Here is a 24084-nt window from a genome sequence, read left to right as displayed (position 1 = left end):
AAAATATCTTAAAAGTGTATTTTGTGACCCAGAAAGAGTAATATTACAACTAAGTAGCTGCCGCATTGGTTGGAGATCTCGCAAAAGTCCGTCTTAATTTTTTTTTTCTCCCTAATTTTTTTTTTCCTCCCTAATTTTTTTTTTTCCCATGTCCCCTGGGGGGCTCCGTAATAGTAAATTATAAATATATTCTAATGTTTTTTTTTTATTTTCAATCACTTTATTCCATGAAATTGAACATACACAACGTAAATTGTAACATAAAATGACATTATTTTTGTCTCGATTGTTTTTTAATTAAACCTATAAAATCGAAAGTAAAACATAAATGCAGAATATGTCTTTATATAATTGAATTTTATTTTATCATTTGGATGCACGCGTGCGAGCGACGTGACGTAATCGCGTCACATGATCACATAAGCTAGGGGGAGGCTGCAGCTGCGCTCTGAACTACAATACCCATAATTCCGTCCGCTCGTCAACAGCAACAGCTAGGATGTTGCGATAACGGTGGAAGCCAAAGATTGCTGTGGTTGCAGAGATTATACCGCTGGGCTGAAACCTCTGTCTACTGTTTTGGTAGATGTCAGAGTCTGTGATTACATATTCGCAGCTATAACTGCGACAGGCGGAGTCTTCAGTCTACTGTCGATTCGACGCTTGTTTGTGTTGATGAGAGGCTTCATCGCGCTAATGCGTTAGCCAACTAAAATCATAGTTTTTTTTATTTATTTATTGTAAATGGAAGCAATTAAATAGCGACACGGTCAGCTAGCTATGTGGCAACAAACGGTCGCTCCACTTGGCTGAGGATGGAAATATTTTTGCTGGCAACGCTGTCAGACAAGTTACACGTCGGTTACATCGCACCCGAAGACATTATCTTCAGAGGATAACCTGGATAACCTTAACGTACACGAAATGTCATAGCGCGTAAGTAGCTAGCATTGAGCTAGCCTAAAAATGGCTGGACGAGATGGAGATGGACCGAATGTTATCGCCGTCAGCAGCAGCCGACCGTGAACAGCTGGATTGATAGCTAAAGAAATACTTTCTCCGGAGATGCTTTAGCCTCCTGGGTGGTGTAATTCACTTACATAACAGTTAGTCGCAACGGCTCTAGCTATCACCAACTGTCTTGATCTGGCAAGCAAATGGGAAATTTGCCACCAGAAACCTGAGTTCTCACAATATTATATATCATAAAGGCATCACTACAGGCTCCACATAGACTCGTTAGGGTTACAGTCTGAGCTGCTTTATTATCTATATCACTGCAATAATTGTGCATACAAGGACCTACAGCTCATCTGAAGCCGCAAATACCCCTGTCATTTTGACACTATGAGGAAGTTCTTTGATTCCCGTCGGGAGTTAGTCAGCTCCGGGCCTGGTTCTGGAGGAGGAGGGAGCAGCTCGGGGTCCAGCCACGCAGGCGGCAATTTCATTGGACGAGCCTTTACTGTCGGGCGACACCAAGTCACTGTTGAAGAGATAATTGCTGAAGGTAAGAAAGAGTTGCAAAGACCAGATGATGCCATTTGTTTGTTTGTTTTTGCCCGTTCTCTTGTCTCCTGATATATGATATGTGTCCTGCATGCCCAGTGCATGGGTCGCATAACAGAGATGCAACCTTGTATCATTCCCACAGGGATAATGGAGCTGTGAATCTATGTATTTCAGGTACATAAATGCTAAACATAGGCAAGCTACTTCATCCAAACTGTACTCTGACTAACACACATGCATACAATTTTCTTTTAGCTCTTGTGAATCAGATGAGTGATTCAAGCAGGTGGAGATGTACCTGATGTCAGGCATATGTGTGATTTCTTTGAAATGAAAGGTTTACTGTCAAAGAGATTCTGTATTCAAGGTTTTTGTAAGAACAGCCATTGGCAGGAAAACGTGGAACATCAGGATAATATAATGGGTGCTGTATAAGAAGCCTGAAACCTGACCACTAAAAAGTAGTTTTAACAGTTATGTTAAACCAATACATTTAGTCTGAGTGTGCATTTCTAATGTCCAGTAGCAAGTGAATAGGCTTGTGTGAACATTAGCTGTGTATATTCTGTTGTAATGCTTGCATTAATCTATTCTTAAAGTCTCTTGTCTAACTTAGACACCCCTTTATTCTACCAGGAGCTCTCTGAACCAAAGACTGCACAGTATCTATGCTTTTAATCAGTTCTGTTAGGCTGCCAGCTACACGGCGAGTGCCCAGTCTTCATATAATACAAGAAAACAGTGCAGGACAGCTCATCGCGATGTCAGCTTTTACTGTAGTCACATAGACGCTCCAGACGTGGCTCTAAACCCTCAAACTAGACTGATGCTCTTGCAGATGTATAGTACCATACTGCCATTACACATGATGAGCGAAGGATGCAATGTAAGCTGTGATGTCTGCCTGAAATTGATGACTCCACAGCTAAACTCTGCACAGCAAATTTGTGGTCTGAGCTATACCAGATGGTTAGGCCTCAATGTAGGCCTCTACGTAAACCCCGCAGCAATGACATGACTAATAGATATTATGCTATAAGGCGGTGCCATTTGGTGCTGATTGTGCTTTTTGATGTGAGAATATACATGGATAGAAAGCTCGACAGTTGCTGAAGAATTGAGGCTTAAAAATGAGCACGTCTGCTAAATGTTCAAAATCATGGTATCCTGATAAGGTTCATAAGATTGATGTTTTGATTTTATTTTGAATGCACATTTTAAATGTGTCGTTTCTCTGCATCATGCAGGTGGCTTTGCAATCGTGTTCCTCGTGAAGACAAACCAAGGGGTTCGTTGTGCTCTGAAGAGGATGTACGTCAACAACGAACACGATCTCCAGGTCTGCAAGCGTGAGATTCAAATAATGGTGAGTGACTGAGACTAAACATTTCTCCACAGACTTTCCCTTTAAGCTGTCGTGGTTTGGCATGCTGGGTAAAATCACGTAAGGCAAGCACAAAAAAGTCCTTCAGAAGAAATCCACAGATGCCTCATTCTGTCCAGAATAAGTAAGAGCAATGCACACCCTGCAGCAGGCTTGTTTGGATTGTTCTACCACATTTGCCATCCTAGTACTTAGTGTGCTGTTTTTCATTTGCCTTTCATGGTTTGATATAAATAACCAGATTAATGGGCTGTTTATTCCTTAATGAATTGTTATTTTCTAAGCATTTATTATTGGTAAGGTATATTAAAAAAAGGATGGGTGTTTGACACATCTCTGATCACATGAAATAACATTGATCTGCATATATCTGCTATAAATATGTTATACATAAAGATGTTTACATTACTCTAAAGTAAAGATTTCTAGGGAATATATATATTTAGTATATAAACAGATATTAATGCCATGGTAGCCTACCACAAAATATGAATAGTCTATTATGGGTCTTGGAAAGTTTGACAGCATTTTTGATGGCTATCCTGTATTTGTCTTTGATGTTAGAGTCTGTATAGTTTTCCGTTCAAGGCAGCACTCCAGAAAGAACCAAGGAAGAAATATATGGCAACAGGTGTTCAAATTATTAAAACATGGCAGATTGTATAATTAAACAAACACTTCATAGAATTATTTTCATCGTTGGCTTTATTTTGCTTCTGAAGCCAACTGACCTGTCTTCCCCATGTGATGTTTGTGTAATGCATGTATGGTCGGAAGGGTAAGATGGCGCTGGCACGGCTGGCAGCCTTAATCCAATTTCCTTCGGGATGAATAAAGTATGATCGATCAATCAATTAATCAATTAACTGACTCCAGTATTCGCTGTGAAGATGGGGCTTCCCCAGCATTCAGGGATTTCGTCACATCTCAGTCTTTCTCGCTTTGTGTCTCGCACACTCTCATTGAGACACACAAACACACTCATACACAAGCAGATGGTGCTTCACCTGGGCTGTACTACTTGACTTTTTTTTTTTATTACATAATAGAGTTTAGATTTCAGCTCTCCATTGACACTGCCCCTGCAGATGAACGTCTCATACTACATCTCAAAACGCTGACCTTATCGAATGAATGGGTTACTTTCTTTTATAGAAAGAAATGGAAACATTTTGTGTTTGTGTTCTTGCAGAAAGATCTAGTTGGTCACAAGAATATTGTTGGTTATCTGGACTCCAGTATCACAGCTATGGGATCGAGGGACGTATGGGAGGTGCTTATACTAATGGATTACTGCAAGGGTGAGTGCTGAAAGCGAAGTGAAACCTCATGCCTTGATTATTGAAAGAATTTAAATTTCTGTTGGCCTTTCAATTTCAGGATGGATTTGTTAAAGTGCAGTTGTGCTATTAAATGAATCAAAACACGATTACACGATAAGTCTGAAAAAAATTGTGATAGAACATGCAGAAGTTAAGGTAAAATCAAATACTTCTTTAGTTAATTTCCTCTGTTTTTCAATGTGCTGCCTAATTGGATGGTATTTTGCAGGAGGTCAGGTGGTCAATTTGATGAATCAGAGGCTGCAGACTGGTTTCACTGAAGCTGAGGTGCTGCAGATCTTCTGTGACACCTGTGACGCTGTTTCTCGTTTGCACCAACGCAAGACACCTATCATCCACAGAGACCTTAAGGTGACACATTTTGCCACTGACACTCACTCTAAAACTGCAGCAGTTATCTTTTTCTCTGGTTTGTTTGATATTTTTTTTCCACAAATTAACAACTTCCAGTCTCAACTGGAGTCAGGATAACTGCTATTGGCTTTTGCATAAAGTTTTATGCAGTTTTTTTAACCTTTAAGTTTTTGAACCTTTAAAGCTCAGGGTTGGGTGCACAGAAGCAAAGTCAGTTTAGGCTCTGTCCCAGCTTTTTGAAGTCATATGTGAACAGCCAGTAATTCACTGCTATGTACCCTCTGCTTTAAGAAAGAACAGTTGGCCAACACCTACTGTCAAGATACTCCCATCCTGGCACCGTCCTTATATAAACCACACTAGTGCAGGCAGATTATTTTGTGGAGTGTGCGACATGTCAGAGGAAAATGTGGAAAATGTTCCCTGACTCAAAAGAATTTGGCATTAATGTGAGAAAATGGCCTAGAACAAAGTATAAAAGATTTCAAAGTGGCTGTTTGTTTTAATACAAATATTGATTGATTCAATCATTGGTACACAAGAGAACATGCACAAATATATAGAGCTATTAATATTTTACTCCGTTTTTAAGCACTATGCTGTGAGTTGATTGATAAAGAGAAGAAAAGGGTAGTTTTAAAAATACTTCAAATAACTTCCACTCAGTCAGCAGCTGTCTCATTAGTCTCTGGTTACTGTCACTCAGTAATTATATAGAATTATATGGACTTCAGTGTATTACAGATTTGCTTTTGATTTATTTTTTTTGTTGTTGTTGTTGTTGTTGTTTTTTAGTGATAAAACCTCAAAAATAATGTGTGACAGAGTCTTTAGAGCATATCGAGAGGAACGTGCAAGTTTTGAATGTGGCTACAATCTGAAAGTCATAATGTGAAGGTGTAGATTATAGATGCAGTGCACCTTTTATTATTATTTCAATCTCAGATCTTGCAAGAAACAAAGGCCGTTATTTGACTTGGCAGTGTGGCTCATCGCTTACTGCCAAAATTATTCCTTTCACGATAAAAACCCTGTATTGTCCTCAAAGCAAGCAGCCCTGCACGTCACTGTGTGAGTTACGTCTTGTATGTCTGCAGGTGGAGAACATCCTCCTGCACGATAAGGGTCATTATGTGCTGTGCGACTTTGGTAGCGCCACTGACAAGTTCCAGAGCCCTCAGACTGAAGGAGTGGCTGCTGTGGAGGAAGAGATCAAAAAGTTTGTGCCTCTTTTCATCCTCAACTTTCATTCATTTGCACATTTTCTAGGTAATGTGGCACAGAAACTGACTGCATTTTTAAATTCCTAAGCAGCTTCATTGTTTTGTTTTTTTTCTTTATTTTATTATGTTTTTGAACTTTCTCAATATTTCACCGTTGTGTGGAATTGAAAGGTTCTGTTTTTAGGTTTAATTTGTGATATCTGAAAGCAAAACTCATTTGTTTGCATTTATAAGCACATTGTGCTAAGCAAGTTATCTTTTTTCAATACCTCACTAAAAATCTGTAGCTGTCCCTTATTGCAGGTATACCACCTTATCATATCGTGCTCCAGAAATGGTGAACCTCTACAACAATAAGATCATCACCACGAAGGCAGACATCTGGGTGAGTGAAGATTGCAGACTGCTGTGATATTCATGATGCATGGTAGTCGTGATGAGTTAATACATGCAGCATATACTGGTACCTGGTATAAATCTCAACTTAAATGTAATGTTTGGCTTAAACTACAATATTGTGCAAAAGTCTTGAGCCAACCTCTCATTTATTTCTATTTTGCTTCCAAGGAGCCAGACTTTTTTCTTTGTGTGTGAATCATTTAATCGTTTTTTTACTAGCAGCCTGTCACAGAAAACACGTTTGTTTGCAAAACTACCGAAAATAACGCAGTTTCACAGGCATAAAAGAGTAGTTTATGATTCCTGCAGGTCTAAAAAAACTAACTAGAGAAGAGGAACAGTATCTGAAAGACGTGTTCTTAAGAAATAGGGAAAAAAGTTTTAGTTGAAATTATTTACAAAAAGTATGGAAGAGGTCAAGAGAGAGGTACAACAGTGAATGTCTACAGCCATCCGTAAAGCACAGTGGAGAATGTGTTTGGGGTTGAATTTCTGCCAGTGGTGATGGAGATCTTGTCAAAATTGATGGAATTGTAAAATGCAGAAAAATACCATCATATTTTCAATACCATCTGAGTTTAGTCCAATTTCAACTGCTTAAGTTTCTCAGCATGACAGTGATTCCAACCTCACTGCCAACGTAGTAAAAGCATATCTGGTTAAAAACACAATGCAACACTATCAGTCATGGATTGGCCTCCCCAGATCACAGACCTCAACATAATTGAAGCAATGTGAGATCTATCTGACAGAGAACAAAAAAAAGGCAGCCAGCATCCAAAGAAGAGCTTTGAATGTCCTTCAAGAAGCCTGGAGAACTGTTCCTGAAGATTACTTAAAGAACTTGACTTCAGACTGTGTTCAAGTGTAAAGCTGGTCATACCAAATATGACCACCTTTGGTTTGAGGCTTGTGTTTTTTCCTTATATACTATATTTCTGTGTATGTTTGCAGTTTCAATAAAGCATCGCACATATTTCTCATTTTCCTAGCAAAATTTTAAAGAAATAAAGGTGCTCAAGACCTTTGCACAGTACTGCAAGTTTGACATTATAGCCAAAGATTAAACACGTCTTAAAAACAAAAATATAAAATCTCTAGGTTTGTGAAATAGCTATGATGTTAATACACAAATTTATAGTGCTATCTCAACTGGTGTTTGGATGGGAAATACTTTCTTATCACCATATTTGATGAATTATCCTCCTCTCTTCTCGGGCATGCATGTGGTTGTCTTCTCCAGGCACTGGGCTGTTTGCTGTACAAGCTGTGCTTCTTCACTTTGCCCTTTGGTGAAAGCCAGGTGGCCATCTGTGATGGCAGTTTCACTATTCCAGATAATTCCCGTTACTCTTATGATCTTCACTGCCTCATTCGTTAGTACCGCTTACATTTCAGAAGCATAAATTTCATATCTACTAACAGACTGGTGTCTACCTTGTTGAGACTTTCATTTTTATGTACACGGTATGTTTCAGGGTACACGCTGGAGCCAGATCCAGACAAGAGACCAGATATCTACCAGGTGTCCTATTTTGCTTTCAAACTAGCTCAGCGGACGTGCCCTGTTCAAAATGTGAAGGTCAGTGCCTCTTGGCACCAGAAGTAGTCAAAAATTTGGATTTGCTTGACTTTGTCTCATCGAGACTCTGCTATGGGTTCTCTGCCTGACCTACATATGGATACAGGCCAGTTGTCACGCTGTGGGAGGAAGATAAGCTTGGATTCTTTATTTTCATAGAGTGTAAAATACTTGTTAGTCCTGATGATATTTTAGTTAAAAAAAACTTTTTTGTGTGTGAAACATTGATTTTCTCATTGCAGATCTCTTTGTAAAATCTGTGCAGACTTCATTGTAAAGCCTTTCCTTTTTTTTTCATAAACAAGAATTCTCCGATTCCTTCCAAACTTCCTGAGCCAGTCAAAGCTAGCGAGGCTGCGGCAGCAAAGAAGAGCCAGGCTAAGCCCAGGCAAGCATGACCTGCTTTCACTGTGTTACCATTAAAGCTGTAGTAACGTAGAAGTAATTAGGTATCATCTGTATTCTGATACTCATTAAATAATTATGTTAACACTGTTTGCCATGATTAACAAGAAGGCCAACATCCTCCCTTTGTTGCCAGACTGACAGATCCAATTCCCACCACTGAAACCTCCATCACCCCTCGCCAGAGGCCCAAAGCAGTCCACACCCAGCCTGCTGCTGGCATCTTACCCATCCAGCCTGCTGCTCTGACCCCTCGCAAGCGGGCTAATCTCCCTATTGGTGCAGCACAGCCTGTGGGTACGTACAGCACTCTGTCCTTATTTTCCTGTCTGTCACAGGAAAAGAAAACCAGTCTTTTGAATAAGGATGAGAATAAATACAGGGATGTCTCTAATCCTTTGTGTGCACGTTGAATACCTCAATTCTCAACAAGAACAGCTCAAATAAACAGGTGAAGACTCATGCAAATTAAAGTTATCTAACCAAAACCCCAAAGTGATTATGAAATGAATTTCTCTGCTTTCACTTATAACAATGCTTCAGGTACTGTAGGTTCTTTTTTGTGTGATGAATCACTTTGATGTGTTTGCGTTTAATAGACTGTTTAATTCACTTTAATGCATTTTGATGAGCGTTATATCGTTTTTTTGTTGTTGTTGTTTTTAAATTCAAATAAACTTGTTTGTGTTGCTTCACATTAGGTCTTTTGAGCATCTGTGCAAGTATTCAGATCAAATTGTCTCCACTGACTGTAGAGTAATGCGCTCTTTTGTGTTTTTGTCTGCAGGAGTCAGTTTAGATCTCTCTCAGCCAGCTGCAGCTCTTCAGTCACAGAAGGCTCAGGCTTCAGCTCTGCCTCTCATTCAGTCACAAAATAATTCAAATCAGACTGCAGCTCTACAGAAGCAGGTTCACTGACCATTGTGTCTTCTTTAACAAAACAGATTATAAGTTGCTTTTATTTGCAGATCTACTGTTTTTGAGTGACAGTTCCTTTCAAATGTTAAAATCTTTGCATGTTAGGCTGTGCAGCCAGCTCCAGCTGCAGAGACAGCAGCACCAGCAGCAGTGGCATCACCGGTGACCAAAGCTGACATCCAACCACAAGCACAGCCAACAGTACAGCAACAGACTACACCCACCTCTGTTGTGAGCTCAGCCTCCCAACAAGGAGCACAGACCCCATCCAGCCCAGCCCCGCCTCAGCGCCCAGCTCGTCGTAAGCAGGCCAGCCTGGCTCAACAGCCAGAGGCGCAGCCTTCCCCCAGCAAGCCTGCAGTATCTCAGCAGCAGATAACTCAACCGTCAGCTACCCAGGCTCAGCCTGGCGCTACTGAGAGCAGCCAAAAACCAGCTGAGACAGTAAGTGGCTTGCTGGCAAACATCTAGCTTCAAACAATGCCTAAATACCAGCACTGCAGAGCTGTCAACGTCATCCTTTTCCCCTTAATCTACGTGTGGCATGTCCTGATCTAAAGTGTTTCTCTGTCTCATCAACCAGAGTCAGTTCAAAATGTGAACAAATGTGTTGTTTTTTTATATTCTTCCTCTTGTGAACACAATTAGCTGTCTTTCTAAATTAAATAGTTGTTGATTTTTGATATTTTGGCTTCCTTTGCCTCTTTTGATCAGACCCCACCTGCTACTCCAAAGACAACTGAAGAACTAAACCACCAACGCACAGCGAGTGACGCCACAGCTCCTGCTGTTTCTGCAGTTCCAGAGAGCGACTCCTCACAGCAGCCACAGGGAGCTAATGAAGAAGCAGCTCTCAATCAGTAAGTGTCACATTTTCTTCAATAATATTCAACTACAGCTTCTCCTATTTGGTTTATTTATGAGGTTTTGCTGCTGTTGTTGATGTTTACTTTCAGATCACTTCCGTCTCAGCCAAATCTTAGTGATGCAGTACAGGACCAAAGTAAAAATGTTCCTGCTTCTGGTGCCACCACAAACACCCCTACACAGCCAGCGTGGAACCCCTTTGATGATGACAACTTCTCCAATCTCACTGCTGAGGAGTTTACAAGTGATGCCAAAAAGGCTAATGGTAACATCTGCATGCTAATGTTCATGTGCAGTATTTTTAAAATAGGATAAACAGTGAATGACAGAGACTCTCCTTTTATCAGACCTAACCCCAGATACTGAAACAACTGCTTCAGAAGAGTTGATACCAGGCCTTCAGGCCTCAGCTGTTGATACCACCCCACAGGAAACTGGTATGTGAGTTTTTACACATAGGATAGGATAATTCACATAGTTTTTCTTCTGTGTGGTCTAAGTCAACGGTCCCCAACCTTTTTTGCGCCACTGACTGGTTTATGTCCGACAATATTTTCATGGACTGGTCTTTAAGGTGTCGCGGATAGATACAACAAAATAAAACCAATGCCGGTACCAAAAAAAAAAGAATTATTCATAACACACGGGAAAAGACCCAGGGACACCAAGTTAACGATAAAAACAATAAAAAAAAATTAACGCCTGAAAACCATGAATTTCATACCCGAGCCTCAACTCTCGCAGCCGGTACTGGTCCGTGACCCCGGGGGTTGGGGACCGCTGGTCTAAGTGATCCTTGATTGATTACATTTACTATTATAATCGAAACTGTGATTATAAAAATGCAAAAAATATAAGCATGTAATAAACTAATGAAACAAGTAGATACAAAATATGAAGGTGATCTTGTCAAACTAAAATGATCTCATTGTACTTTAATGCTATCCTTAATAAATATAACAGTATCAGGAAGTTTAGGAACAAGAGACTCTACAATAATACAGAGAAAACCCCATATAAGCCTTAACTTAGAGACAGTGGGAAGGAAAAACTTCCTTTTAACAGGAAGAAACCTCCAGCAGAGCCAGCCTCAGGGAGAGGCAGCCATCTACTGCCACTCAGTAAGGGGTGAGGGGAGGGAGACAGGACAAAAGACACACTGTGGAGAAGAGCTAGTGTGAATAAATGAATCTTGATAATTAATCTTATGATTGTCATCATATCATCTAACACTAGCATGAGTTTATTAAGACCGCTGTAGATGATATTTACTGTTATCTATACTATGTTTTTTTCCCTCCTTTTGTTCCACATGAAGCTCTGCACTATAAAATCTGGAGGAGAAACTTTAAAAGTAAACCTCTTAATCAGAATCAGAATCAGAATCAGAATACTTTATTGATCCCTGGGGGAAATTATTTTTTGTTACAGTGCTCCATTTTAAACCAACATTAAGACAAGACAGACAATACGCTAACTAAGAATAGTACAATATATACATATATATACATACATACATACATAAGTCACTTATAAATAAATATTTGGAAAAGAAACATGTGTAGTTGTAGCAGCAAACAGTGTGTTAAGTGGATGCGTTGTACAGGGAGATAGCCACAGGCAGGAATGATTTCCTGTGTCGTTCAGTGGTGCTTTTCGGTAATCTCAGTCTCTCACTGAACGAGCTCCTGTGACTGACCAACATGTCATGGAGTGGGTGGGAGGTGTTATCCAACATTGTCTTTATCTTGGACAGCATCCGCCTCTCCGACACCACCTTGAGGGAGTCCAGCTCCATCCCCACAACATTGCTGGCCTTACGGATCAGTTTATTAAGTCTGTTGGCATCTGCGACCCTCAGCCTGCTCCCCCAGCATGCAACAGCATAGAGGATCGCACTGGCCACCACAGACTCATAGAAAATCCTCAGCATTTTCTGGCAGATGTTGAAGGACCTCAGTCGCCTCAAAAAATAGAGACGACTCTGGCCCTTCCTGTAAAGTGCTGTGGTGTTTTTAGCCCAGTCCAGTTTATTGTCAATGTGTACTCCAAGGTATTTATAGTCCTCCACAATGTCAACACTGACCCCCTGGATTGAAACAGGGGTCAAGTGTTTCCTGGTCTTCCTGAAGTCCACGATCAGTTCCTTGGTCTTTGCCACGTTGAGCTGCAGATGATTCTGCTCACACCACGTGACAAAGGAGTCGACCACAGCCCGGTACTCTGTCTCATCATCCCTGCTGATGCATCCAACCACCGCAGAGTCATCAGAAAACTTCTGAAGATGGCAGGTCTCTGTGCAGTGGCTGAAGTCTGTGGTGTAGAGGGTGAAGAGGAAGGGGGAGAGGACAGTCCCCTGTGGTGCCCCTGTGTTGCTAATCACCTTGTCAGACACACACTGTGGGAGACGTACATATTGTGGTCTTCCTGTCAGGTAATCAACAATCCAGGACACCAGAGAAGCATCCACCTGCATCGCTGCTAACTTATCACCCAGGAGGGTCGGCCTGATGGTGTTGAAAGCACTGGAAAAGTCAAAAAACATGACCCTCACAGTGCTCGCCGGCTGGTCCAGATGGGTGTAGACACGATTGAGCAGGTAGATGATGGCGTCCTCTGTTCCGAGACGAGGCTGATAAGCGAACTGAAGGGGATCCAGATGTGGTCTTACTATGGGTCGCAGCTGGTCCAGGATGAGCCTTTCCAGGGTCTTCATGATGTGGGAGGTCAGTGCCACGGGCCTGTAATCCTGGGGGCCACTGGGACGAGGCGTCTTTGGTACAGGGACGAGGCATGATGTCTTCCACATCACCGGGACCCTCTGCAGACTCAGACTCAGCATAAACAGTTTATGAAAGACTCCACACAGCTGGGGGGCACAGGTCTTGAGGACAAGGGGACTCACTCCGTCTGGTCCAGCAGACTTGCCTGAGTGAAGTCTCCTCATTTGCATCTCAACCTGGTATTGAGTGAAGGTGATGGGTGGGGGAGGGGTGTCAGGAATCTCACAGGAGGCAACATGTGAAGAGAGAGGCTGGCACAGTGGTGTGGCTCTGGATTCCAGGCTGACTGCAGGTGAGGTTGTGGGGGTGGGAGCAGACACTGTGGTGTCGAATCTATTGAAAAACAGATTCAACTCGTCGGCTCTATTCTCACCTCCCTCAGCTCCCCTGCTGTTGGTTGGCCTGAATCCAGTGATGGTCTTCATGCCCCTCCACACCTCTCTCATGCTGTTCTGCTGGAGTTTCCACTCCAGCTTCCTCCTGTAATTGTCCTTAGCCTCTCTGATCTTGTCCTTTAGTAACACCTGGACCTTCCTCACCTCCTCTTTGTTGCCCCCTCTGAAAGCCCTCTTCTTGTTGTTGAGGAGGGCTTTGATGTCCTTAGTCACCCACGGCTTGTTATTTGGGTAACAATGAACAGTCTGAGCTGGAACAATGGAGTCGGTGCAGAAAGTTATGTAGTCTGTGATACACTCAGTAAGCCCATTGATGTCCTCGGCGTGAGGCTCACAGAGTGTTTCCCAGTCGGTCACCTCGAAACAGCCCTGTAGTTCCGCTATTGCCTCCTCTGACCACCTCCTAACAGTCCTGGTGGTCACAGGTTCCCTCCTCACAATTGGCACATAGCGGGGGGTGAGGTGAATCAGGTTATGATCTGACCTACCAAGTGGGGGGAGGGAGGAGGAGCTGTATGCATCCTTGACGTTAGCATACAGTAAGTCTAAAGTTTTCTCTCCCCTGGTGGGACAGTCCACATATTGTTTGAATGTTGGTAGTGTATTGTCCAGTGATACATGGTTGAAGTCACCCGAGATCACAATAAAGGCACTCGGGTGCTGAGTCTGTAGCCGAGCTATGGCAGAGTGGATAGTGTCACATGCAGCTGTGGGGTTAGCAGAGGGGGGAACATAAACAGCCACCAAGATGACGTGAGAGAATTCCCTGGGTAAATAATACGGCCTGAGTCCAACAGCACACAGTTCAGTGTCCGGGCAACAAATCCTTTCTTTGATTGTTATGTTGGCAGGGTTACACCACCGGTTGTTAACTAAAACAGCAAGCCCACCTCCTTTACGCTTACCGCTAGCGATGCTGTCCCTGTCCGCCTGAACAGTGTGGAAGCCTTCCACGGAAGCATTCTCATCGGGAATGACCTGGTGCAGCCATGATTCGGTGAAACACATCAGGCTACACTCTCGGTATTCCCTCTGACTCCGTACCAGTGCTGAGAGCTCGTCGATTTTACTTGCCAACGATCGCACATTTCCCATCACGATAGACGGCAGACACGGTTTAAACCTCCTCCTCGCTTCGAGCCTCCGCTGTCTCACCGTCACCTTTTTTCTTCTCTTCTGTCCTTGACCTCTGCATCCCCGATGTGTTTTCCTCCAAATTTCAGCTGGTACTTCTGCGGGCACTTCTGCGGGCCTGGCCAGCGAGCCGGCCGGCATCAGGGCGATCAGCTGATCTCTGGAGTAAACAGTCCGTGCGTGTAGGAGATGTGCCGCGGTCCCGTTCCATGATAAAAGTAACAGTTCCACGGCCACCAGAAGAACAAAAACTCTCTCAATCCACATGATTGAGTAAGAGATAGAAAACGGAGGAAAATACAAGTCAGAAAAAAAAAGAATACGTAAGAAAAAAGAGCTAAACTAAGAGAAAAGCAGGAGCGACTGTAACAGGCTGCACGCTGGTTGGCGCATGCGCCTAATCCTATAATCTGATAGCTTTAATGAGCTTTGGAAAACAACAGGGCTGCACTGTAGTGTGTGTTAAACTGTTAACTAAGCTATGCTGGCTCTCTTTTAACTTGGCTCAATCACTGTAGTTAACTATCCTGCAAACCTGACCAGCTCCAGTGCAGAGTTTTGGTTTTAAAATCAGCTGTGCTCATTTTATTTCAACGTCTTCACTAAATCGTCCCTGGTGATATTCTTTTTTTTCTTTTATATAGATTTCCAGCTGATAGAATATGTTGTATATAAATACCTTGGCCGTTACAGTTACATGAACTGTGTAACTGTCACTTCGCTACGGGAAAGCGTTCAGCTGATGATGTGGAAAATGTATAAGTGTTGTTGTATTTTGTCTGAAAGTCTGTTGCAAACTATGTTTGAAAATAAACATCACAGATTAGATAACTGATTAGTCAGGTGGTATTTATGAAAGAGAAATAGCTGTGAATTAATATCACCAACAACTGTCATGATTTCCACATGTCCTTCATTATGGGATAAACAACAAAATAACAGAATCAAAACGATGTAAAGACGACTCATTCATCGATGAGATGTTCAGACCTGACCTGAAACAAATATTTATTTTATTATGAAATAGTTTTCTAAAGCACCGCTGATCATCTAAAGGACACTTTTACTTCATGAGACAAGTCAATTGTTTTTTAATTGTGAAACGAATAAACAGGTATTGCACTTAGTGAGGTTAGGTAAGTTCATTAGCCTCAGTTTTAAAGCATGGTTGTTGGATCTGCTTTTGAATCAAATTTGCACTGGAGCATAATCAGGCTGTTTTCCTTTTGTATTTTTAGTGTAATTTTCCAACCTTATGTCATGGATTATAAATCTTTCCTTTATGACACCTCTCTACACCTCCTCTGCTTTCTAGTTGAAAGACCAACATCCATTCTTGATGTGGAATCAGGAGCCTTGCTGCTGGCTGTCCCTGATCCTTTCCATACCCTTGAGCTGTCAGATGCACCAGGTAAATGCCTGTCTTTGTGGATTAGTATACTGCTTGCATATGTGTGAACTGTTATTTCTAAATTTCCTGATTTGTTTTAAGTAGCGAGCCCATTCTTCGCCACACATGCCGATGCCTTTTGCAATATTAAAGAAAATCAGATCAGCATCAGGCTTACCTGGTAGCGTACGTTCCAGCAATAGTTCTTGCTAGGCATGATGTTCTCAGGTTGTGTGTCCATCTATGCCCTTCTCCTGAACCCAGTAACAGGAAATGGTTTTTAATTTTTGCACAACAAAACACTTTAGCATTATATTATCCAAATATATTGTTTAACAAAATTATTAGACCACCACCACAGGAAAGGTTTATGCCCCAGCTGCCCTAAATTAGCAGTATTGGTAATTACCAAATCATCTTTTATGTTTCTGTAATAGTTACACCAGTATATATACAAGCTCACTAATATATGCCTAAATGTATTTATTGATGTTAGTATGAATTTACAAATTTATTGTTTTACACAAAAAGAGAAAAAAATAGTCCATTATTATTTTTTGATTAAGATGCCAAATTACAGTTATTTACTTAGGGCAGCGATTTCTAGCCTGCCTGCTTAGCCCTGTACTGGACTCCGACTGTTGTTAGCCCAACCTACTGCTTTTGAATGTAAGGACAGGGTAAGAAGGTTGCAGAACAGAGCTATACCCCCAGACAGAAATTACAAACTGGAACTGAATGGAATCCTTGAAAGTTTTAAGTTCGAGCAGGCTACTTGGTGAAGGTGTGCAAGCTTCTTTTATCAGTAAATTCTTCAGTTTAGACAACATTGAACTCCGGGCAATGTTTTGAGCTTTGTGTGAATGCCTGTGACTTAACATCTTTACATTTTTGACACAGTTGTGCTTAAATATGTCTCATTTGTCTCCCTCTTATCTTTCCACTGGGTTTTAGAGAAACTGATTGAAGGACTCAAATCTCCAGACACATCTTCACTCATGCTTCCTGACCTCCTGTCATTATCCGATCCTTTTGGTGGGAATGTGGAAGAGTCTGCAAAAGGTGTGTGTGTGTGTGTGTGTGTGTGTGTGTGTGTGTGTGTGTGTGTGTGTGTGTGTGTGTGTGTGTGTGTGTGTGTGTGTGTGTGTGTGTGTGTGTGTGTGTGTGTGTGTGTGTGTGTGTGTGTATTCAAGTTTCTGTGTTTAAAAATGCATCAAATACATGGAAAGGTTTAAAAAAAAAAAAGCAATTAAGGCGTTTCAGATATTATAGTGTAACGCTATTTATAGTTTTCCTTTCCATTATTTAAAAAACCCTATAAATAAGAAGAGGGAAGTTTATTTATATTTACCTTTGTGTATAACTTCACACTTGGCTCTTTTAATGTTTGAAAGTAGTAGAAGAAACCTCACTGACAGGCTGTGCATTCATCTGTTTACTTGTTGTCAGTGAAAATTCAACCATAAGAAGACCTCTTCCTTTGTCCACCTGTCCTGACTTGTCTCAGATCCTCTCACGGCAGACGACTCTCTCCTGGGCTGCTCTCTGATCTCTGGTCCATCTGCCCCCCTGGCAGCAAGCAGTGCAACTTCCTCTGTGTCTTCTGCTCCCACTTCTGCTGCCTCTGCTTTGGATGATTTCAGCCTGTTGTCTGGAGACTCCATACAGCCTAAAGCAGGTAAGGAACTCTGCCAGGGCTGAACTGAAAGCAGCATTACCTATGACCTGCCTACCGTGATCTTTGACAGAAACTTTCCTGTATTGTGGGTAGCGGTGTTTTCCTTAGAGACATAGCACCAACGATGTTCTTTACCATCTCAGTCATGCAGCAGACTGAGCTCTGCTGTCGAACACTAGCTGGGGAGCAGAAACCGACATCTGTTGTCAGCTACAGTTTTGAAGACTGAAGACAATATCAGCACCTAACCAGTGAAAGTGAGATGTGCAGTTGTAGTTCAGTGCTGCAGCCTCTTCAGTTAATTATCCTGCAAGCTTTGGAATTACCACAAAGGTGCATGTTTGGTCTTATTTTTGTTGGCTAATTAAGAATGACACTTTAGCAGAAAAGCTAATGTGGATGTTGCAGCAGGCTGTTGTCTGGCTCCATGTAGCCTTCTGCTGTGCCTCTGTGTGGAAAAAGGGGAGGCATTGAAACCAAATGATCAAAGAAATCCTCACCAAGTGGAGTTGGTTTTCTGATTCACCATTCAGAAAAAAGACATTTTCACCACTGAGTGGCATCAGAAGCACAGCTTAACAAAACCATTTTCATTCAAAATGTTCTCGACTGGCCTCATGTGTTTTTTGTTTTGTTTAGTTTTTTTCCTGTTTGTGTGTCTTGTGTTTCACTTAATCTTTAAAAGTTAAAAATGAAGGCAAAGTAATTAATCTGTGGAAGTGTTCTCTATGTCACAAAGTGAGAGCTGTACAGCTGTGGTTTAGTTTTTCGCTTCTTGGCTGGTGAACAAAAGCCTTTGACTGTCGTTGACAGTGCCAGCTTCAAATCACAGCCTGACTGTGCACCAGCTGCATGAAAACAATAACTACAGGCCTCTCCTCATAGCATCTTATCAAACAGGCTTTGTGCAGCAGATACGTTTTTGGAGTAATGGCTGGGTTTTTTTTGTCTTTTTTAGAACATTTTTATTGTAATGAGGAACAATAATGGCTCGTATTATCACTAATGTCTTAAATTATATGTGGAAGAAGCAGCTACACTATAAAGCCCTTATAAAATTGTTTTCCTTAGAGCTACCTCTAGTTTCACTTCAAAGGTTTTCTTTTTTGGGATTATTTGGCTTTTATTTTGTGCAGACTCGTCTCTCCTGATCTCAGACTTTGAGTCCCAGCAACCCAGCGCAGAGGCTGGTACAGAGGATGAGTTTGACCCTATTCCCGTCACAGGCCGAAAGAATTCCCAAGGTATGTCTTTACACTCTACTCTAGGAAGCACTGGATGGGAAAGATGGTTCCAGAAAAAAATGAATCGCAGTGATATTTACTGAGACGCAGACCAGCTAGCTGTATTATTCTACATGCTCAGTCAAAGTAATGTTTGAAAACCTGTAGAAGGAAATGGGTAAATTCAGCCCTCTCTTTCTCTTTTCTCTTTCTTGACCTCTCTCCCCCTTGCTTTGATTGCTTTATGTGACTCCCGCTCCTGCGCCCCTCCTCACCTCTGTTTGCTTGTATCCGTCTCGACCCCTTTGCCTCCCTCCCCTCCTTTTTTGTCTCTCGGCCAGTTTCAGGAGGCCACTCGCGCAGTAACAGTGGCGGCTCTGAATCCAGCCTTCCCAGCTTGGCCCGCTCCCTGTTGCTGGTGGACCAGCTCATCGACTTGTAGGCACTCTCCCCCCCCATAGAAGCTGTAACACTGGATTATAGACTGGCATAGCATAACAGCGATCAACACTGTTGTCATAGCTAGCTTCCTGCACCCCTTGGCTGTCATCAGCATTGTAGTTGCTGCAGTAGAAATCACCTTTCAGTGCTTTTTTCCATTCCTGTCCTTTCCACCATATCGATCCAATCATCTGGCCTATCTTGACTTCTCATCTCTCACCTTCACCGTCATGTTTTATCTCCTTGCATCATGTATTGTGCATTCTGGAAGAGTGGCCAATACGCAAACGTATCATCATCATACTTTCTAAAGATGAACCATTACACCATTTCTGTCAATCAGGATATAATACAGCTGTCCAGTTTGTCTGAAAAACACTGCATTATTCCTTATAGCAAACTATAGAAGATCATTGTTGTAATGTATAATAAGCATAGTTCTAAGTGGTTGTAGTTATAATCGTGCGCAAGTGAATTTGTCGTCGTTTGCCTTTTTAAATTCTCCTCCCCAGATTTATTTGCACATTTTAATGAAAAAAAACATGCAGAAAAAAAATTGAGTGACCATTTATTCAAATGAGGTTTATTCCTGTAAAAGCCAAACTTCTTTGAAACTTAGTCATGTAGCCTGATTTGCACAGTTGCAGAAACGTTACCTCTGTCAGAGCTGTAGGAAGGAATAGCTTAAAAATTTAAAGCTGCTATAGATTAGGCTGAGAAACATTAAACGGTGTTACAATCTGGAAACCAGACAGCCATAACCTCAGTGAAGTGCCATAAAATAATAATAATAATAATAATAAAAGAAGCAAACTGCTGGATTTCTGAAAGCAAAATGACAACGTCACCACAAAACTGAACTACTAGCAAAATACAGTATGTCCAACCACGCAGTGAGAGCCAGCACGCTTTCTTTTATGCTCTTATTTTGAGCTTCTTCGTATTTCTTTTTTTTTTTTTACTTTCGTCCTCAAGGCAGGCAATAGATAGGGTTGGAATTAAAAATGATGAAACGGGGTCATTTATCTGTGTTAATAGCAGCGTGCCATATCGATAGTAATGCATGACAATAATTTGAAAAATCAGCAGTAATAGGATATAAAGTAGCAGTTATATATAGGCAGAGCATACATGACTATTCATATCATTTCTTGGCACTAACGCATCATTTCACAAATTATTTTCACATTAGCATATTCATTCCACATTGTGCAATTCCTTCTGCATTCCTTATGTTTGTTTACTCCTAATTTGTGTAAATAGATATCTGCAACTCCCTGCAGGCTCCTATCCAGACCGTATATTATATGAAGTCATTGTCATAAAGCTTTACTTGTGGAAAACATATTGCTTTACTTGTGAAATCTCTCTCTCCCTGTTAATACGTGTTAATATTATAGCGTGTTAGAGAATGAATGTAAGAAATAAATATTAGTCTATAATACAAAATCTATCTATGATTCTTAACACCATAATCATTCAATAATATTGAAGAATATATATAAATATCTCATTCCTCTTTGTGGAATTATGTGTTAAGGAAGTTTTTTTTCTTTCTTTCTTGGTTCTATCTACTCAATAATTGTCAGTACATTGAAAATGTATAGATGATAACCCTAGTCTGTTCAGTCTGAAAGGCCAGACTGAATCCTATGTCTTATTCTATCTTCGTGAAATGAAAGTGAGCCTGTGTTCTGTTTGTTTACATGAACTGATGAAGGATTATATTTTTATTCAGAACAGTCTTCTTCAGAGCGGGAGTTGATGCGCTTCATTTGAAATTGTGCTTTTAAAGTCGTTTCTTTTTCTTTTCTTTTTTTCTTTTTGTTTTTGTTGCTTAGCCGGTTTTAGTGGTCACAGGATTCATATCAAAAAGCATGGCAGTGTTGTTGAATGTTACGTTCATGTGTGTTGGTATACAGTGTTATGACGTGTGTGTGTGCGTGGAGTCCAAATTGTTGGCTGTGTTTTTTCCAGTAGCCTGTTTGTGTTGATGTTTGCTGCAAATATGACGACGGTCACGTCTCCTCTGAAAGCACAGGCCCTGACCCTCCTCCCATTCTAAATTCTCTCAGGTAGTCAGAGCTACATTGCTCTCTCCGAGAGCTGGAAATGTACAGTATTGGCTTACTGCTCCCTGTCTCGTTGTCCTCTCGAGGTCTGCTCTCCGTATTGCAGTTATTGAATTACAGATGTGAAACGTGTGAGGGGCTCTGTGAAGTGTGGAGAGGTCTACTCTGCCAGTCTGCCAGTCTTTCAGTGAACATACTGCACTCCTGCTGTAGCTGTGGTTCAATTATCAGACAGCATCGCTGTCATGAGTTAGAAAGGATCAGCTCTGTAGTCAGCAATATTGATGTGTCCGTAGGATCCAATGAAGATACTTGCTTCCGTGTACCTTTTACTCGCTAAAAAGTTATTTTGTAAAGGACACTCTAAATGTCCTGATATGTTTGTGCAAGATCTAATAAGAAGACCAGAAGTTTCATGCTAGCAGGTTTAATTACGTACACTATATCGGCTCCTGTGTTATTTCAGTTTATCTGTCTCTGCCCCCAAAATTGGAAGTGTTTTGAGTACATCAAATTTTTGGTCCTCATAAATCTGCAGGAAAAAAGAGGTGGAGGAAGCTGTTTTAAAAGCAGGCGTAATGACTGCAGGTCAGCTTGTGTTTTTGAGCATCCTCTTTACGATCCTTCCACTGAACAGCTCAGTCTTTTGCAGTCACTGTTTGAACCTATGCAACTCCCGAGCTTTCTCCCTGTAGCTGCCAGTGTGCCGTTGAAATCAGTGGGAAGACACAAAAAAAAAGCCAATCGAGACGATTCCTTGATGTGAAACAGAAGCCCCTCTTTTATTTTGTTCTTCTTTTTTTGGTCATTTGTTTGTTTTCTCCTCTCTTGTTTTTGCCAAAAGTGGCCACTGCCCATTACCTGATATTACTGAGTGTTTTGAGACGCCTCCTGTCATTAGGGCCCAATCCCGCGTCAGAGCTGTGATATTGTGTGCTCCTTCTATTTTTGTGAGATAACTAAAGAATTATAAAGGGATGGCAAATAAAGTACAAATGTGAATGTCAGCTTGTCGAGTATTGATTCTATGCTAATTGTGTAAGTGGTTTATAAAGACTACATTGTTTATTTATCCTGATATTTCTATTTATGCTCAACTTTTTTTTGTTTGCTATAATGATATCTACCTGAAGTAAAGGCTTCGAATAGGATTTTGTATGTAAATAATCTATTAAATGTGATGTTATTATGTAGGAGGATAGGTTTAAAGCATTAATAAGAATCTCCCTGGGAAACACCTTACCTCTACTCAGGTAAGACGAAACAGCAGCTTCATGCTCGATTTAATTCTAATTTAATTTAATTTGTCTATTTTTTTGAATTTTTTTTTTTCTTACGCCACGTTTTCTGTGTTGGTATTGAGGCAGTTTAATAGCTCCATTATTTGTTTTTTCAGTTAATATTTTTATATGCATGCTTTTAAAGGAAACTTTTTTTTTTTTTTTTAGTCTAACATCATCATGGAGGTTTTCAATTACATAATTATTAATGTAATCATCCATTTTTAATCAATAATGAATTTTAAAGGAGCAATTAAACAGCAACAGTTACTCCTTCATACACTGTATTACATAATTCCAGTTATTCGTGATACAGGTCTGACAGATCACGCTGGCATAGCTGAACACTTTTGTGCCCCAGCACATTTTCCTAACAAGTTTTTGACTTTTAACATGCATCAGATAACTCAGTGTACATTCATTTAATAAAAAAAACTTTGAATTAGAATTCATTTTATGAATGCCTGGCCACTGTGATTTGCACCAAAGCAGGTGAAAAGATATCCTTGAAGTTTAACTAAAGTTTGTGTTAAACTAATGATCAACCGTTTCCTTGATTTTTTTTTTTTTTTTTCTCAGTGTATGTTGCACCATTTTGACAATACTATGATTTTTGTCACAAGGAGCAGTTTACTTGATTCTTTTTAAATTAAGCATCAATTTCTTTTCAATATAAAAATAATAAGAAAAGAAATGTCACTGTGTTGAAAAGCTCTCGTGCATCATTCTCCCTAGGTGACCTTTCTCGTGTCTCTTCCTCATACAGACCTGCAGAGGGAGCCGAACAGCAATGAGCTGCGAGCCGCCTGGACAGCAGCTTCTGTGCAGCTCGCAGAGGAAAAACAAAAGCTGAGAGTCCAGCAGAGGACTGCATCATGTGTCTATGATAAACACATGTTGCTGACAGATGAATGGTACAGTCAACACCATACCAGACAAACTCCTCGCACCAGTCTTCATTTCACACTATTAGACCAAGAATCCCAATTCCAGCCTCCAGACAGCCAGTTTACCTCTGATGTCTTCCAGCTGGCCCCTTTTAAGACTCCAGCAAAAGAAACTAAGGTGGCGTCTCATAAACCTGTTGAGGTGTCTGATGTTTTCCTCCAGGCCCCGTTTGGAAAGAGGCAGGAAACCACCAAAGAAGTTCCTATCAACACTTGTGTATTTAAGTCTGGTGCACAGCAAATCCAAGCCAGCAAACCGCGTCATTCAGCTAGAACGCCATTTTCTCACGTTTTTCAGAGTAGACGAGCGGCTCCAGAGACTCCTTTGCTTCAGCAGCCGGTGGCCGTGCACCGGGTCGTCTCCAGGATCGGTCAGCAAGCCGCCGTAGGCTCAGTAGCTGTGGGGCCGTTACATTCCTGGACCATAGGGGGTAGAGCTCTCGATGACCCGTTTACCGCTGCACCATTTCAACCAAGATGTTCTCAGGAGAAACCCTGATTATATAATCATCTTTAAAAAAAACAATTAGGAGCTTTTTTTTTTTTTTTTTTTTTTGCAAGTAATGAAGAAGCCAACATATAGTTCAGTGGCAGTATTACTTAAATCTCTGGTGTAATTTTACTTTTGAGATTATTGTTGGCTATTTAAAATAATTGAAGTAATCCTTAAACCAGTTCATGTTAAAACTTGATGTTCTACCTCAGCCATGAGATCCGTCTTCAGTCTGAGAACCGCAGTGCATCACATCAGCAC

At 41.1% G+C, this 24084-nt stretch overlaps 1 protein-coding gene across 2 annotated transcripts; it reads left to right on the top strand.

Annotated features, from left to right (window-relative positions):
• The first annotated feature begins 473 nt into the window (after window positions 1-473).
• On the top strand, window positions 474-23856 carry LOC146666021 (AP2-associated protein kinase 1-like). Of its 2 annotated transcripts, XR_014912715.1 has the most exons (21): window positions 474-1510; window positions 2760-2878; window positions 4089-4197; window positions 4448-4590; window positions 5691-5812; window positions 6120-6201; window positions 7459-7591; window positions 7694-7797; window positions 8103-8185; window positions 8339-8499; window positions 8990-9111; window positions 9226-9564; window positions 9835-9980; window positions 10077-10252; window positions 10335-10424; window positions 15615-15710; window positions 16644-16751; window positions 17197-17367; window positions 18504-18611; window positions 18932-22356; window positions 23150-23274. XR_014912715.1 is itself a non-coding variant. In XM_085413829.1 (20 exons), the coding sequence occupies exons 1-20, from the start codon at window positions 1348-1350 to the stop codon at window positions 23827-23829; spliced, it is 3255 nt and encodes a 1084-aa protein (XP_085269955.1). In that variant the 5' UTR covers window positions 474-1347; the 3' UTR covers window positions 23830-23856. The 2 variants fall into 2 exon arrangements, 1 of the variants encoding a protein (XP_085269955.1); XM_085413829.1 differs by lacking the exon at window positions 18932-22356 and having other exon boundaries at window positions 23150-23856.
• Window positions 23857-24084: the final 228 nt, after the last annotated feature.

The sequence above is a fragment of the Rhamphochromis longiceps genome, linkage group LG7 (genome assembly GCF_057381845.1).
Source record: "Rhamphochromis longiceps isolate RC_006_pf linkage group LG7, R_longiceps_female_GT1.1, whole genome shotgun sequence".
NCBI lineage: Eukaryota > Metazoa > Chordata > Actinopteri > Cichliformes > Cichlidae > Rhamphochromis > Rhamphochromis longiceps.
This window is presented reverse-complemented; position numbering and strand designations above follow the sequence as displayed.

Bases quoted from the DNA above. Each gene is read 5' to 3' on its own strand.
- LOC146666021 (XM_085413829.1), top strand. From the start codon at position 1,348: ATGAGGAAGTTCTTTGATTCCCGTCGGGAGTTAGTCAGCTCCGGGCCT. The intron at 2,879-4,088 runs GTGAGTGACTGA...GTGTTCTTGCAG, and splicing joins AGCGTGAGATTCAAATAATG to AAAGATCTAGTTGGTCACAA. The intron at 16,752-17,196 runs GTGTGTGTGTGT...GACTTGTCTCAG, and splicing joins TGTGGAAGAGTCTGCAAAAG to ATCCTCTCACGGCAGACGAC.